This window comes from Erythranthe guttata, chromosome 7, assembly GCF_056151865.1.
Source record: "Erythranthe guttata isolate IM_541 chromosome 7, IM_541, whole genome shotgun sequence".
NCBI lineage: Eukaryota > Viridiplantae > Streptophyta > Magnoliopsida > Lamiales > Phrymaceae > Erythranthe > Erythranthe guttata.
Window position 1 is genome coordinate 10,941,711 of NC_142539.1, and position 13,963 is coordinate 10,955,673.

General features: G+C 48.5%; 1 protein-coding gene and 20 non-coding genes across 23 annotated transcripts; 20 read left to right on the forward strand and 1 right to left on the reverse strand.

The window, feature by feature from the left end:
* The first annotated feature begins 162 nt into the window (after positions 1-162).
* LOC148769654 (5S ribosomal RNA) lies at positions 163-281 on the forward strand. Its single transcript, XR_016032542.1, has one exon. It is a non-coding gene; the product is annotated as a 5S ribosomal RNA (ribosomal RNA).
* A 416-nt stretch (positions 282-697) lies between these two features.
* On the forward strand, positions 698-816 carry LOC148769655 (5S ribosomal RNA). Its single transcript, XR_016032503.1, has one exon. It is a non-coding gene; the product is annotated as a 5S ribosomal RNA (ribosomal RNA).
* Positions 817-1,232: 416 nt separating this feature from the next.
* LOC148769656 (5S ribosomal RNA) lies at positions 1,233-1,351 on the forward strand. The gene has a single exon (XR_016032544.1). It is a non-coding gene; the product is annotated as a 5S ribosomal RNA (ribosomal RNA).
* A 416-nt stretch (positions 1,352-1,767) lies between these two features.
* On the forward strand, positions 1,768-1,886 carry LOC148769657 (5S ribosomal RNA). Its single transcript, XR_016032504.1, has one exon. It is a non-coding gene; the product is annotated as a 5S ribosomal RNA (ribosomal RNA).
* Positions 1,887-2,302: 416 nt separating this feature from the next.
* On the forward strand, positions 2,303-2,421 carry LOC148769658 (5S ribosomal RNA). Its single transcript, XR_016032505.1, has one exon. It is a non-coding gene; the product is annotated as a 5S ribosomal RNA (ribosomal RNA).
* A 415-nt stretch (positions 2,422-2,836) lies between these two features.
* On the forward strand, positions 2,837-2,955 carry LOC148769659 (5S ribosomal RNA). Its single transcript, XR_016032522.1, has one exon. It is a non-coding gene; the product is annotated as a 5S ribosomal RNA (ribosomal RNA).
* Positions 2,956-3,370: 415 nt separating this feature from the next.
* On the forward strand, positions 3,371-3,489 carry LOC148769660 (5S ribosomal RNA). Its single transcript, XR_016032545.1, has one exon. It is a non-coding gene; the product is annotated as a 5S ribosomal RNA (ribosomal RNA).
* Positions 3,490-3,905: 416 nt separating this feature from the next.
* Positions 3,906-4,024, forward strand: LOC148769661 (5S ribosomal RNA). Its single transcript, XR_016032506.1, has one exon. It is a non-coding gene; the product is annotated as a 5S ribosomal RNA (ribosomal RNA).
* Positions 4,025-4,440: 416 nt separating this feature from the next.
* LOC148769662 (5S ribosomal RNA) lies at positions 4,441-4,559 on the forward strand. The gene has a single exon (XR_016032523.1). It is a non-coding gene; the product is annotated as a 5S ribosomal RNA (ribosomal RNA).
* Positions 4,560-4,974: 415 nt separating this feature from the next.
* On the forward strand, positions 4,975-5,093 carry LOC148769663 (5S ribosomal RNA). The gene has a single exon (XR_016032546.1). It is a non-coding gene; the product is annotated as a 5S ribosomal RNA (ribosomal RNA).
* Positions 5,094-5,509: 416 nt separating this feature from the next.
* LOC148769664 (5S ribosomal RNA) lies at positions 5,510-5,628 on the forward strand. The gene has a single exon (XR_016032507.1). It is a non-coding gene; the product is annotated as a 5S ribosomal RNA (ribosomal RNA).
* Positions 5,629-6,044: 416 nt separating this feature from the next.
* On the forward strand, positions 6,045-6,163 carry LOC148769665 (5S ribosomal RNA). The gene has a single exon (XR_016032547.1). It is a non-coding gene; the product is annotated as a 5S ribosomal RNA (ribosomal RNA).
* Positions 6,164-6,579: 416 nt separating this feature from the next.
* Positions 6,580-6,698, forward strand: LOC148769666 (5S ribosomal RNA). The gene has a single exon (XR_016032508.1). It is a non-coding gene; the product is annotated as a 5S ribosomal RNA (ribosomal RNA).
* Positions 6,699-7,114: 416 nt separating this feature from the next.
* On the forward strand, positions 7,115-7,233 carry LOC148769667 (5S ribosomal RNA). The gene has a single exon (XR_016032509.1). It is a non-coding gene; the product is annotated as a 5S ribosomal RNA (ribosomal RNA).
* A 415-nt stretch (positions 7,234-7,648) lies between these two features.
* On the forward strand, positions 7,649-7,767 carry LOC148769668 (5S ribosomal RNA). The gene has a single exon (XR_016032524.1). It is a non-coding gene; the product is annotated as a 5S ribosomal RNA (ribosomal RNA).
* Positions 7,768-8,182: 415 nt separating this feature from the next.
* Positions 8,183-8,301, forward strand: LOC148769669 (5S ribosomal RNA). The gene has a single exon (XR_016032548.1). It is a non-coding gene; the product is annotated as a 5S ribosomal RNA (ribosomal RNA).
* Positions 8,302-8,717: 416 nt separating this feature from the next.
* Positions 8,718-8,836, forward strand: LOC148769670 (5S ribosomal RNA). The gene has a single exon (XR_016032511.1). It is a non-coding gene; the product is annotated as a 5S ribosomal RNA (ribosomal RNA).
* A 416-nt stretch (positions 8,837-9,252) lies between these two features.
* On the forward strand, positions 9,253-9,371 carry LOC148769671 (5S ribosomal RNA). Its single transcript, XR_016032512.1, has one exon. It is a non-coding gene; the product is annotated as a 5S ribosomal RNA (ribosomal RNA).
* Positions 9,372-9,786: 415 nt separating this feature from the next.
* On the forward strand, positions 9,787-9,905 carry LOC148769672 (5S ribosomal RNA). Its single transcript, XR_016032513.1, has one exon. It is a non-coding gene; the product is annotated as a 5S ribosomal RNA (ribosomal RNA).
* Positions 9,906-10,320: 415 nt separating this feature from the next.
* On the forward strand, positions 10,321-10,439 carry LOC148769673 (5S ribosomal RNA). The gene has a single exon (XR_016032514.1). It is a non-coding gene; the product is annotated as a 5S ribosomal RNA (ribosomal RNA).
* A 693-nt stretch (positions 10,440-11,132) lies between these two features.
* LOC105976191 (uncharacterized) lies at positions 11,133-13,775 on the reverse strand. 3 transcript variants are annotated; one of them, XM_088820935.1, is made up of 8 exons: positions 13,466-13,752; positions 12,934-13,122; positions 12,670-12,821; positions 12,471-12,580; positions 12,291-12,376; positions 12,000-12,104; positions 11,832-11,906; positions 11,133-11,563 (listed from the first exon to the last, which is right to left on the reverse strand). In XM_088820935.1, exons 2-7 carry the CDS (start codon positions 13,041-13,043, stop codon positions 11,858-11,860), a joined length of 612 nt encoding a protein of 203 aa, XP_088677061.1. In that variant the 5' UTR covers positions 13,044-13,122; positions 13,466-13,752; the 3' UTR covers positions 11,133-11,563; positions 11,832-11,857. The 3 variants fall into 3 exon arrangements, with proteins under 3 accessions (XP_088677061.1, XP_088677062.1, XP_088677063.1); XM_088820936.1 differs by having other exon boundaries at positions 12,934-13,143; positions 13,464-13,571; XM_088820937.1 differs by having other exon boundaries at positions 11,363-11,511; positions 13,466-13,775.
* Positions 13,776-13,963: the final 188 nt, after the last annotated feature.

Here is a 13,963-nt window from a genome sequence, read left to right on the forward strand (position 1 = left end):
CAATGGGGCTTCGCCGAATTGACGCGCCGACGGCGTCTGAAAGAGCTTCGCGTGCGTATGCAGATCGCCTCGTAACTCATCCCGAGTCAAAAGTTATCGACGCTTTAAGCCGCCGCGGCGCAAGTTTCTCAACATAAAACCGAATTGCGTGCATAGACTTACGGGTGCGATCATACCAGCACTAATGCACCGGATCCCATCAGAACTCCGAAGTTAAGCTTGCTTGGGCGAGAGTAGTACTAGGATGGGTGACCCCCTGGGAAGTCCTCGTGTTGCACCCCCACCCCACCTTTTTGTATTTTATTTTCTCGTCTCACCTCCCGCTCTCAACTAGTTTTTTGTTTTTTATTTTATTTTTTATTTTGACGGGCGATGAGCATCTAGTGCGTATCTCAGCGCGAGCACGACGCGCGCCGAGCAATGTGGGGCCGGTCGGATCGATCGAACGAGCTGATTGCACCGATAAACGCGTCGATCGCGTCTAATAGTGGCGGAAGCTGGGCTAAACGGCCTCTTTTCACTGCGAGCGCGGGGTCAATGGGGCTTCGCCTAATTGACGCGCCGACGGCGTCTGAAAGAGCTTCGCGTGCGTATGCAGATCGCCTCGTAACTCATCCCGAGTCAAAAGTTATCGACGCTTTAAGCCGCCGCGGCGCAAGGTTCTCAACATAAAACCGAATTGCGTGCATAGACTTACGGGTGCGATCATACCAGCACTAATGCACCGGATCCCATCAGAACTCCGAAGTTAAGCGTGCTTGGGCGAGAGTAGTACTAGGATGGGTGACCCCCTGGGAAGTCCTCGTGTTGCACCCCCACCCCACCTTTTTGTATTTTATTTTCTCGTCTCACCTCCCGCTCTCAACTAGTTTTTTGTTTTTTATTTTATTTTTTATTTTGACGGGCGATGAGCATCTAGTGCGTATCTCAGCGCGAGCACGACGCGCGCCGAGCAATGTGGGGCCGGTCGGATCGATCGAACGAGCTGATTGCACCGATAAACGCGTCGATCGCGTCTAATAGTGGCGGAAGCTGGGCTAAACGGCCTCTTTTCACTGCGAGCGCGGGGTCAATGGGGCTTCGCCGAATTGACGCGCCGACGGCGTCTGAAAGAGCTTCGCGTGCGTATGCAGATCGCCTCGTAACTCATCCCGAGTCAAAAGTTATCGACGCTTTAAGCCGCCGCGGCGCAAGGTTCTCAACATAAAACCGAATTGCGTGCATAGACTTACGGGTGCGATCATACCAGCACTAATGCACCGGATCCCATCAGAACTCCGAAGTTAAGCTTGCTTGGGCGAGAGTAGTACTAGGATGGGTGACCCCCTGGGAAGTCCTCGTGTTGCACCCCCACCCCACCTTTTTGTATTTTATTTTCTCGTCTCACCTCCCGCTCTCAACTAGTTTTTTGTTTTTTATTTTATTTTTTATTTTGACGGGCGATGAGCATCTAGTGCGTATCTCAGCGCGAGCACGACGCGCGCCGAGCAATGTGGGGCCGGTCGGATCGATCGAACGAGCTGATTGCACCGATAAACGCGTCGATCGCGTCTAATAGTGGCGGAAGCTGGGCTAAACGGCCTCTTTTCACTGCGAGCGCGGGGTCAATGGGGCTTCGCCTAATTGACGCGCCGACGGCGTCTGAAAGAGCTTCGCGTGCGTATGCAGATCGCCTCGTAACTCATCCCGAGTCAAAAGTTATCGACGCTTTAAGCCGCCGCGGCGCAAGGTTCTCAACATAAAACCGAATTGCGTGCATAGACTTACGGGTGCGATCATACCAGCACTAATGCACCGGATCCCATCAGAACTCCGAAGTTAAGCGTGCTTGGGCGAGAGTAGTACTAGGATGGGTGACCCCCTGGGAAGTCCTCGTGTTGCACCCCCACCCCACCTTTTTGTATTTTATTTTCTCGTCTCACCTCCCGCTCTCAACTAGTTTTTTGTTTTTTATTTTATTTTTTATTTTGACGGGCGATGAGCATCTAGTGCGTATCTCAGCGCGAGCACGACGCGCGCCGAGCAATGTGGGGCCGGTCGGATCGATCGAACGAGCTGATTGCACCGATAAACGCGTCGATCGCGTCTAATAGTGGCGGAAGCTGGGCTAAACGGCCTCTTTTCACTGCGAGCGCGGGGTCAATGGGGCTTCGCCGAATTGACGCGCCGACGGCGTCTGAAAGAGCTTCGCGTGCGTATGCAGATCGCCTCGTAACTCATCCCGAGTCAAAAGTTATCGACGCTTTAAGCCGCCGCGGCGCAAGGTTCTCAACATAAAACCGAATTGCGTGCATAGACTTACGGGTGCGATCATACCAGCACTAATGCACCGGATCCCATCAGAACTCCGAAGTTAAGCGTGCTTGGGCGAGAGTAGTACTAGGATGGGTGACCCCCTGGGAAGTCCTCGTGTTGCACCCCCACCCCACCTTTTTGTATTTTATTTTCTCGTCTCACCTCCCGCTCTCAACTAGTTTTTTGTTTTTTATTTTATTTTTTATTTTGACGGCGATGAGCATCTAGTGCGTATCTCAGCGCGAGCACGACGCGCGCCGAGCAATGTGGGGCCGGTCGGATCGATCGAACGAGCTGATTGCACCGATAAACGCGTCGATCGCGTCTAATAGTGGCGGAAGCTGGGCTAAACGGCCTCTTTTCACTGCGAGCGCGGGGTCAATGGGGCTTCGCCGAATTGACGCGCCGACGGCGTCTGAAAGAGCTTCGCGTGCGTATGCAGATCGCCTCGTAACTCATCCCGAGTCAAAAGTTATCGACGCTTTAAGCCGCCGCGGCGCAAGTTTCTCAACATAAAACCGAATTGCGTGCATAGACTTACGGGTGCGATCATACCAGCACTAATGCACCGGATCCCATCAGAACTCCGAAGTTAAGCGTGCTTGGGCGAGAGTAGTACTAGGATGGGTGACCCCCTGGGAAGTCCTCGTGTTGTACCCCCACCCCACCTTTTTGTATTTTATTTTCTCGTCTCACCTCCCGCTCTCAACTAGTTTTTTGTTTTTTATTTTATTTTTTATTTTGACGGCGATGAGCATCTAGTGCGTATCTCAGCGCGAGCACGACGCGCGCCGAGCAATGTGGGGCCGGTCGGATCGATCGAACGAGCTGATTGCACCGATAAACGTGTCGATCGCGTCTAATAGTGGCGGAAGCTGGGCTAAACGGCCTCTTTTCACTGCGAGCGCGGGGTCAATGGGGCTTCGCCGAATTGACGCGCCGACGGCGTCTGAAAGAGCTTCGCGTGCGTATGCAGATCGCCTCGTAACTCATCCCGAGTCAAAAGTTATCGACGCTTTAAGCCGCCGCGGCGCAAGTTTCTCAACATAAAACCGAATTGCGTGCATAGACTTACGGGTGCGATCATACCAGCACTAATGCACCGGATCCCATCAGAACTCCGAAGTTAAGCTTGCTTGGGCGAGAGTAGTACTAGGATGGGTGACCCCCTGGGAAGTCCTCGTGTTGCACCCCCACCCCACCTTTTTGTATTTTATTTTCTCGTCTCACCTCCCGCTCTCAACTAGTTTTTTGTTTTTTATTTTATTTTTTATTTTGACGGGCGATGAGCATCTAGTGCGTATCTCAGCGCGAGCACGACGCGCGCCGAGCAATGTGGGGCCGGTCGGATCGATCGAACGAGCTGATTGCACCGATAAACGCGTCGATCGCGTCTAATAGTGGCGGAAGCTGGGCTAAACGGCCTCTTTTCACTGCGAGCGCGGGGTCAATGGGGCTTCGCCTAATTGACGCGCCGACGGCGTCTGAAAGAGCTTCGCGTGCGTATGCAGATCGCCTCGTAACTCATCCCGAGTCAAAAGTTATCGACGCTTTAAGCCGCCGCGGCGCAAGGTTCTCAACATAAAACCGAATTGCGTGCATAGACTTACGGGTGCGATCATACCAGCACTAATGCACCGGATCCCATCAGAACTCCGAAGTTAAGCGTGCTTGGGCGAGAGTAGTACTAGGATGGGTGACCCCCTGGGAAGTCCTCGTGTTGCACCCCCACCCCACCTTTTTGTATTTTATTTTCTCGTCTCACCTCCCGCTCTCAACTAGTTTTTTGTTTTTTATTTTATTTTTTATTTTGACGGGCGATGAGCATCTAGTGCGTATCTCAGCGCGAGCACGACGCGCGCCGAGCAATGTGGGGCCGGTCGGATCGATCGAACGAGCTGATTGCACCGATAAACGCGTCGATCGCGTCTAATAGTGGCGGAAGCTGGGCTAAACGGCCTCTTTTCACTGCGAGCGCGGGGTCAATGGGGCTTCGCCGAATTGACGCGCCGACGGCGTCTGAAAGAGCTTCGCGTGCGTATGCAGATCGCCTCGTAACTCATCCCGAGTCAAAAGTTATCGGCGCTTTAAGCCGCCGCGGCGCAAGTTTCTCAACATAAAACCGAATTGCGTGCATAGACTTACGGGTGCGATCATACCAGCACTAATGCACCGGATCCCATCAGAACTCCGAAGTTAAGCGTGCTTGGGCGAGAGTAGTACTAGGATGGGTGACCCCCTGGGAAGTCCTCGTGTTGTACCCCCACCCCACCTTTTTGTATTTTATTTTCTCGTCTCACCTCCCGCTCTCAACTAGTTTTTTGTTTTTTATTTTATTTTTTATTTTGACGGCGATGAGCATCTAGTGCGTATCTCAGCGCGAGCACGACGCGCGCCGAGCAATGTGGGGCCGGTCGGATCGATCGAACGAGCTGATTGCACCGATAAACGTGTCGATCGCGTCTAATAGTGGCGGAAGCTGGGCTAAACGGCCTCTTTTCACTGCGAGCGCGGGGTCAATGGGGCTTCGCCGAATTGACGCGCCGACGGCGTCTGAAAGAGCTTCGCGTGCGTATGCAGATCGCCTCGTAACTCATCCCGAGTCAAAAGTTATCGACGCTTTAAGCCGCCGCGGCGCAAGTTTCTCAACATAAAACCGAATTGCGTGCATAGACTTACGGGTGCGATCATACCAGCACTAATGCACCGGATCCCATCAGAACTCCGAAGTTAAGCTTGCTTGGGCGAGAGTAGTACTAGGATGGGTGACCCCCTGGGAAGTCCTCGTGTTGCACCCCCACCCCACCTTTTTGTATTTTATTTTCTCGTCTCACCTCCCGCTCTCAACTAGTTTTTTGTTTTTTATTTTATTTTTTATTTTGACGGGCGATGAGCATCTAGTGCGTATCTCAGCGCGAGCACGACGCGCGCCGAGCAATGTGGGGCCGGTCGGATCGATCGAACGAGCTGATTGCACCGATAAACGCGTCGATCGCGTCTAATAGTGGCGGAAGCTGGGCTAAACGGCCTCTTTTCACTGCGAGCGCGGGGTCAATGGGGCTTCGCCTAATTGACGCGCCGACGGCGTCTGAAAGAGCTTCGCGTGCGTATGCAGATCGCCTCGTAACTCATCCCGAGTCAAAAGTTATCGACGCTTTAAGCCGCCGCGGCGCAAGGTTCTCAACATAAAACCGAATTGCGTGCATAGACTTACGGGTGCGATCATACCAGCACTAATGCACCGGATCCCATCAGAACTCCGAAGTTAAGCGTGCTTGGGCGAGAGTAGTACTAGGATGGGTGACCCCCTGGGAAGTCCTCGTGTTGCACCCCCACCCCACCTTTTTGTATTTTATTTTCTCGTCTCACCTCCCGCTCTCAACTAGTTTTTTGTTTTTTATTTTATTTTTTATTTTGACGGGCGATGAGCATCTAGTGCGTATCTCAGCGCGAGCACGACGCGCGCCGAGCAATGTGGGGCCGGTCGGATCGATCGAACGAGCTGATTGCACCGATAAACGCGTCGATCGCGTCTAATAGTGGCGGAAGCTGGGCTAAACGGCCTCTTTTCACTGCGAGCGCGGGGTCAATGGGGCTTCGCCGAATTGACGCGCCGACGGCGTCTGAAAGAGCTTCGCGTGCGTATGCAGATCGCCTCGTAACTCATCCCGAGTCAAAAGTTATCGACGCTTTAAGCCGCCGCGGCGCAAGGTTCTCAACATAAAACCGAATTGCGTGCATAGACTTACGGGTGCGATCATACCAGCACTAATGCACCGGATCCCATCAGAACTCCGAAGTTAAGCTTGCTTGGGCGAGAGTAGTACTAGGATGGGTGACCCCCTGGGAAGTCCTCGTGTTGCACCCCCACCCCACCTTTTTGTATTTTATTTTCTCGTCTCACCTCCCGCTCTCAACTAGTTTTTTGTTTTTTATTTTATTTTTTATTTTGACGGGCGATGAGCATCTAGTGCGTATCTCAGCGCGAGCACGACGCGCGCCGAGCAATGTGGGGCCGGTCGGATCGATCGAACGAGCTGATTGCACCGATAAACGCGTCGATCGCGTCTAATAGTGGCGGAAGCTGGGCTAAACGGCCTCTTTTCACTGCGAGCGCGGGGTCAATGGGGCTTCGCCTAATTGACGCGCCGACGGCGTCTGAAAGAGCTTCGCGTGCGTATGCAGATCGCCTCGTAACTCATCCCGAGTCAAAAGTTATCGACGCTTTAAGCCGCCGCGGCGCAAGGTTCTCAACATAAAACCGAATTGCGTGCATAGACTTACGGGTGCGATCATACCAGCACTAATGCACCGGATCCCATCAGAACTCCGAAGTTAAGCGTGCTTGGGCGAGAGTAGTACTAGGATGGGTGACCCCCTGGGAAGTCCTCGTGTTGCACCCCCACCCCACCTTTTTGTATTTTATTTTCTCGTCTCACCTCCCGCTCTCAACTAGTTTTTTGTTTTTTATTTTATTTTTTATTTTGACGGGCGATGAGCATCTAGTGCGTATCTCAGCGCGAGCACGACGCGCGCCGAGCAATGTGGGGCCGGTCGGATCGATCGAACGAGCTGATTGCACCGATAAACGCGTCGATCGCGTCTAATAGTGGCGGAAGCTGGGCTAAACGGCCTCTTTTCACTGCGAGCGCGGGGTCAATGGGGCTTCGCCGAATTGACGCGCCGACGGCGTCTGAAAGAGCTTCGCGTGCGTATGCAGATCGCCTCGTAACTCATCCCGAGTCAAAAGTTATCGACGCTTTAAGCCGCCGCGGCGCAAGGTTCTCAACATAAAACCGAATTGCGTGCATAGACTTACGGGTGCGATCATACCAGCACTAATGCACCGGATCCCATCAGAACTCCGAAGTTAAGCGTGCTTGGGCGAGAGTAGTACTAGGATGGGTGACCCCCTGGGAAGTCCTCGTGTTGCACCCCCACCCCACCTTTTTGTATTTTATTTTCTCGTCTCACCTCCCGCTCTCAACTAGTTTTTTGTTTTTTATTTTATTTTTTATTTTGACGGCGATGAGCATCTAGTGCGTATCTCAGCGCGAGCACGACGCGCGCCGAGCAATGTGGGGCCGGTCGGATCGATCGAACGAGCTGATTGCACCGATAAACGCGTCGATCGCGTCTAATAGTGGCGGAAGCTGGGCTAAACGGCCTCTTTTCACTGCGAGCGCGGGGTCAATGGGGCTTCGCCGAATTGACGCGCCGACGGCGTCTGAAAGAGCTTCGCGTGCGTATGCAGATCGCCTCGTAACTCATCCCGAGTCAAAAGTTATCGACGCTTTAAGCCGCCGCGGCGCAAGTTTCTCAACATAAAACCGAATTGCGTGCATAGACTTACGGGTGCGATCATACCAGCACTAATGCACCGGATCCCATCAGAACTCCGAAGTTAAGCGTGCTTGGGCGAGAGTAGTACTAGGATGGGTGACCCCCTGGGAAGTCCTCGTGTTGTACCCCCACCCCACCTTTTTGTATTTTATTTTCTCGTCTCACCTCCCGCTCTCAACTAGTTTTTTGTTTTTTATTTTATTTTTTATTTTGACGGCGATGAGCATCTAGTGCGTATCTCAGCGCGAGCACGACGCGCGCCGAGCAATGTGGGGCCGGTCGGATCGATCGAACGAGCTGATTGCACCGATAAACGTGTCGATCGCGTCTAATAGTGGCGGAAGCTGGGCTAAACGGCCTCTTTTCACTGCGAGCGCGGGGTCAATGGGGCTTCGCCGAATTGACGCGCCGACGGCGTCTGAAAGAGCTTCGCGTGCGTATGCAGATCGCCTCGTAACTCATCCCGAGTCAAAAGTTATCGACGCTTTAAGCCGCCGCGGCGCAAGTTTCTCAACATAAAACCGAATTGCGTGCATAGACTTACGGGTGCGATCATACCAGCACTAATGCACCGGATCCCATCAGAACTCCGAAGTTAAGCTTGCTTGGGCGAGAGTAGTACTAGGATGGGTGACCCCCTGGGAAGTCCTCGTGTTGCACCCCCACCCCACCTTTTTGTATTTTATTTTCTCGTCTCACCTCCCGCTCTCAACTAGTTTTTTGTTTTTTATTTTATTTTTTATTTTGACGGGCGATGAGCATCTAGTGCGTATCTCAGCGCGAGCACGACGCGCGCCGAGCAATGTGGGGCCGGTCGGATCGATCGAACGAGCTGATTGCACCGATAAACGCGTCGATCGCGTCTAATAGTGGCGGAAGCTGGGCTAAACGGCCTCTTTTCACTGCGAGCGCGGGGTCAATGGGGCTTCGCCTAATTGACGCGCCGACGGCGTCTGAAAGAGCTTCGCGTGCGTATGCAGATCGCCTCGTAACTCATCCCGAGTCAAAAGTTATCGACGCTTTAAGCCGCCGCGGCGCAAGGTTCTCAACATAAAACCGAATTGCGTGCATAGACTTACGGGTGCGATCATACCAGCACTAATGCACCGGATCCCATCAGAACTCCGAAGTTAAGCGTGCTTGGGCGAGAGTAGTACTAGGATGGGTGACCCCCTGGGAAGTCCTCGTGTTGCACCCCCACCCCACCTTTTTGTATTTTATTTTCTCGTCTCACCTCCCGCTCTCAACTAGTTTTTTGTTTTTTATTTTATTTTTTATTTTGACGGGCGATGAGCATCTAGTGCGTATCTCAGCGCGAGCACGACGCGCGCCGAGCAATGTGGGGCCGGTCGGATCGATCGAACGAGCTGATTGCACCGATAAACGCGTCGATCGCGTCTAATAGTGGCGGAAGCTGGGCTAAACGGCCTCTTTTCACTGCGAGCGCGGGGTCAATGGGGCTTCGCCTAATTGACGCGCCGACGGCGTCTGAAAGAGCTTCGCGTGCGTATGCAGATCGCCTCGTAACTCATCCCGAGTCAAAAGTTATCGACGCTTTAAGCCGCCGCGGCGCAAGGTTCTCAACATAAAACCGAATTGCGTGCATAGACTTACGGGTGCGATCATACCAGCACTAATGCACCGGATCCCATCAGAACTCCGAAGTTAAGCGTGCTTGGGCGAGAGTAGTACTAGGATGGGTGACCCCCTGGGAAGTCCTCGTGTTGCACCCCCACCCCACCTTTTTGTATTTTATTTTCTCGTCTCACCTCCCGCTCTCAACTAGTTTTTTGTTTTTTATTTTATTTTTTATTTTGACGGCGATGAGCATCTAGTGCGTATCTCAGCGCGAGCACGACGCGCGCCGAGCAATGTGGGGCCGGTCGGATCGATCGAACGAGCTGATTGCACCGATAAACGCGTCGATCGCGTCTAATAGTGGCGGAAGCTGGGCTAAACGGCCTCTTTTCACTGCGAGCGCGGGGTCAATGGGGCTTCGCCTAATTGACGCGCCGACGGCGTCTGAAAGAGCTTCGCGTGCGTATGCAGATCGCCTCGTAACTCATCCCGAGTCAAAAGTTATCGACGCTTTAAGCCGCCGCGGCGCAAGGTTCTCAACATAAAACCGAATTGCGTGCATAGACTTACGGGTGCGATCATACCAGCACTAATGCACCGGATCCCATCAGAACTCCGAAGTTAAGCGTGCTTGGGCGAGAGTAGTACTAGGATGGGTGACCCCCTGGGAAGTCCTCGTGTTGCACCCCCACCCCACCTTTTTGTATTTTATTTTCTCGTCTCACCTCCCGCTCTCAACTAGTTTTTTGTTTTTTATTTTATTTTTTATTTTGACGGCGATGAGCATCTAGTGCGTATCTCAGCGCGAGCACGACGCGCGCCGAGCAATGTGGGGCCGGTCGGATCGATCGAACGAGCTGATTGCACCGATAAACGCGTCGATCGCGTCTACTAGTGGCGGAAGCTGGGCTAAACGGCCTCTTTTCACTGCGAGCGCGGGGTCAATGGGGCTTCGCCTAATTGACGCGCCGACGGCGTCTGAAAGAGCTTCGCGTGCGTATGCAGATCGCCTCGTAACTCATCCCGAGTCAAAAGTTATCGACGCTTTAAGCCGCCGCGGCGCAAGGTTCTCAACATAAAACCGAATTGCGTGCATAGACTTACGGGTGCGATCATACCAGCACTAATGCACCGGATCCCATCAGAACTCCGAAGTTAAGCGTGCTTGGGCGAGAGTAGTACTAGGATGGGTGACCCCCTGGGAAGTCCTCGTGTTGCACCCCCACCCCACCTTTTTGTATTTTATTTTCTCGTCTCACCTCCCGTTTTCAACTAGTTTTTTGTTTTTTATTTTTCTTTTTATTTTGACGGCGATGAGCATCTAGTGCGTATCTCAGCACGAGCACGACGCGCGCCGAGGAATGTGGGGCCGGTCGGATCGATCGAACGAGCTGATTGCACCGATAAACGCGTCGATCGCGTCTAATTATTATTCAATATGTTTTCAAATTTCTATTGAGTTCTAGAAATTGTATCCAAGTTTAATTTGAATAGCAATCGGGGGTCGAGTTCAAAAGAAATCTCCACAGCTCGACTTTGTAAAAATACTTAACTATCGAGTTGAACTCCATATATGCCGAATGAGATCTTATCTTCAAATTTGATGATAAAAAAAAAAATATACGAACTTTTAATCATCGAATAGTTCAATTTGACTTTCAACATAATTATCAGTTTACGTAAACACGAACTTTTTCGAAATCTGATTAATGTCGATTGAATCAAAAAATCAAGAGATGCAAACGCGCATGGACAGAGATCCTTGGAGCAGAAAATAAATAAGATAGGAGAAGTAGGTCAAATTCTATAATTATAATTAGTAGGAAAAAGATTAACCAAACAAATATTCTTGATATTTTATTTATAAATAAATAAATAAATAAGGCACGTTAGGAAGGCAGAATACATGGAAAATATTGTCACAATATAATCCTCTGTATTTTAGTGAATATAAAAATGAACCTGCACATGGGAGGAAGATGCAAATCAGAGCATCATTTACCAACCTATTTTTCTAAACAATTATCTTTCGTTTTAAATTCCAATCATTAAGGCCGTGGGTGTACGAACCCATATCGCAACCGCTCGCTTACACGTAAAAACACACACACCCACATTGGTGCGTGTCGATAAATAACAAAAAAAAAAAAAGAAACCCGTTTACACATTTTACCGGGTGTAGCATAATAGAGAAAACGAGGAATTGACTGAAGCATCAACATTAATAAATGTAATTTTGTAAATAAGACGATCCAATTTGATACTCACCACCCGAAACTAATGCAATGATCGAACCTGATCCACATCCAACAAAACGAAGTATTCACAAAGTACAATCCTTAAAAACCTGCGATGGCAGCATGTAATATTAAAAATGAATGCTAGCAAAAAAAATAAAAAAACAATATTGAAGAATCAAATAGGGGATATAAAATACGGCGAGAAATGTTGAGAAGGGAAAATATTTATATCGTTGACTCATCATTGGCTAAAATTGATTTTAAACCACCGTTAAAAAGTAATTAAGGCAGTGTAAAATTAATGGAACAACATTGAAAAAGTACATTAATCGTGATTAGTAAGACTCATTGACAAGCTACAAAAGAACGAAGTACCTGTGTAGTTTACGCTGAACTTTCAACTAAGATTGCAGACCTTCTCCATCTACATTTTTCGTCTTTCTAGTGGTACTGGATCGTCATTTTTGAATGAAAATTAATTCAGTACGTTGGTCAAATGCAAATAGCAATACAGTTTAGATAGATTAAGTTGGCAAAAAGTACCTATCGGATTGAGTCCATTTGTCCAAATTTTTATTCATCCATCGAGCGCATCCAGTACGGTCATCGGCAATTGATCCCACTATGTGAAGTATATCTTCGTCGAAGCTAGAACAAGAATGCCGGAAAGTGTGTTCACAAAAACTATCAACATATTATCATTTTTAAAAACCTGAAATTAACTAACAATGTCGGAATTCAAAGTGTAGGGCTCGATAATATCAGTTCATTTCAAAACAAACATCCTTTTTTGTCAACAATCAATCATGTATACAAAAGGGAAAGCTATTTCACCTCTTCACGACGAAGCGTAGAATAGTCCCGACTTTGATCTTATGTTTCTTATCAGATTTACTGACGTATTCTTCCTTCCCACTTTTCTGCAACCAAATGACCAGACAAAAAACACTGATTAAAACTTCTCAAACCTCGATTATACACAACGAATCATTTTCAAGATCGACCAACACTTACAATTTTATGCTTGAATTCGTCACGAATGTCTTCGTCTCCGATAAAAACGGAAGAAAACCCAAGAACCACAGCATGAATTGACTGTGGAGTAATTTTAACCACCTCTCCCTCTGCCATGTAAATGGGGAAAATCAATAAATTTCAAAAAAAAAAAAATTGAAACTTCAGTGTATTAAAAAAAAATTAAAAAAACAAATACCAAGGAGCATGTTAGGCTTGGGATTGAAGAGCAACAATCTAGCTTTCAAACTAACGCCACAATGAGGATGAATTCCAGGTAAAACTTTTCCCAAGTTACTACGAATATTCGGATCATAAGCTAACACAACTCCTCCAAAAGTTTCACTGTACCTATAAGAATGAATAAAAAAGACGCAATTTTTGGAATTATCCATTACCATGGAATCAAACACAACAGCGTACGAACGAACGAACGAATTGTTAAATGTCCAAAAAAACTTACGTGAAGAGCAGAGCGCTGAGCTCGCTGAATATGGCTTCGCTCGCGGATTTAGCCTTCGACGGGTGCAAATGCACGACCAAATTTGCCTCGCATTCTTTCAAACCCTCCATCAATTTCCCAAAATGAACAGAAATTCTAGGGTTTTCCCTTGTTGTGTTAATCGCGTGTTCGAGATTTGGGGTTTTAGGTCTGCAATTGGAAAATGATGAAACCCGTCAAAAACCCTAATTTTGTTTCAGTTTGCTACTGGGTTTGGGTGGGCCCAATTCAGATTTTCAATAAACAAATATATGGACTTAGCATCCACCCATTTCTTGAAACCTTTATTAATTAAAATCAACCCTAAATTTCAGATTCGTGGATTGGATTGTGAACCGTGACTCCCAGTTAGATAAATTTCAATAAATCGAATCAACATTCAAGAATCACTATCATCAAACCAATCATCAATAATACATAAATACAGACAGACTAGATAAATTATTACACACAACATATATTATATTGCGAAGCTGGAAGTGAAACATCGTACCTTTTTTCTCTGATATTTTATCCAAAAAGCATCTAAGAGACGAATCTATACTAAAACTCAGCAAGATTCGATCACCCAGCAAAAACCCCCAAATTTTAATTGGATCGGAAAATGAAGTGGGACTTCAGAAATATAAATAAAATAAAATAAAAAGAAAAAATTGTGAAGAAATCCCAGATGATATTTGAGGGAAAAGGGCGGTGGGGGCGGCTGGCGGTTGTGTGAGAAGGTTTTGAGGGTTTAGGCTGCTTTTGAATTTGGAATTAATTCTTTTTTATTTATGTTTTTTTTTTCTTTTTTCGGTATTCTACAACGAACGGAGCCCATAAGATATGTCTAAATAAACAATTACCACCCTCTGTTTACGAAATTACAATTATCCCCCTCTTGTTTAGGAAATTACATTTATGCCCTAATATATTTCATCGTCTAATTACAACCTAGCCCATAGAAATTTTAACAATCACTTATGTTTATGTTTATTTTTTCATTAAAAGA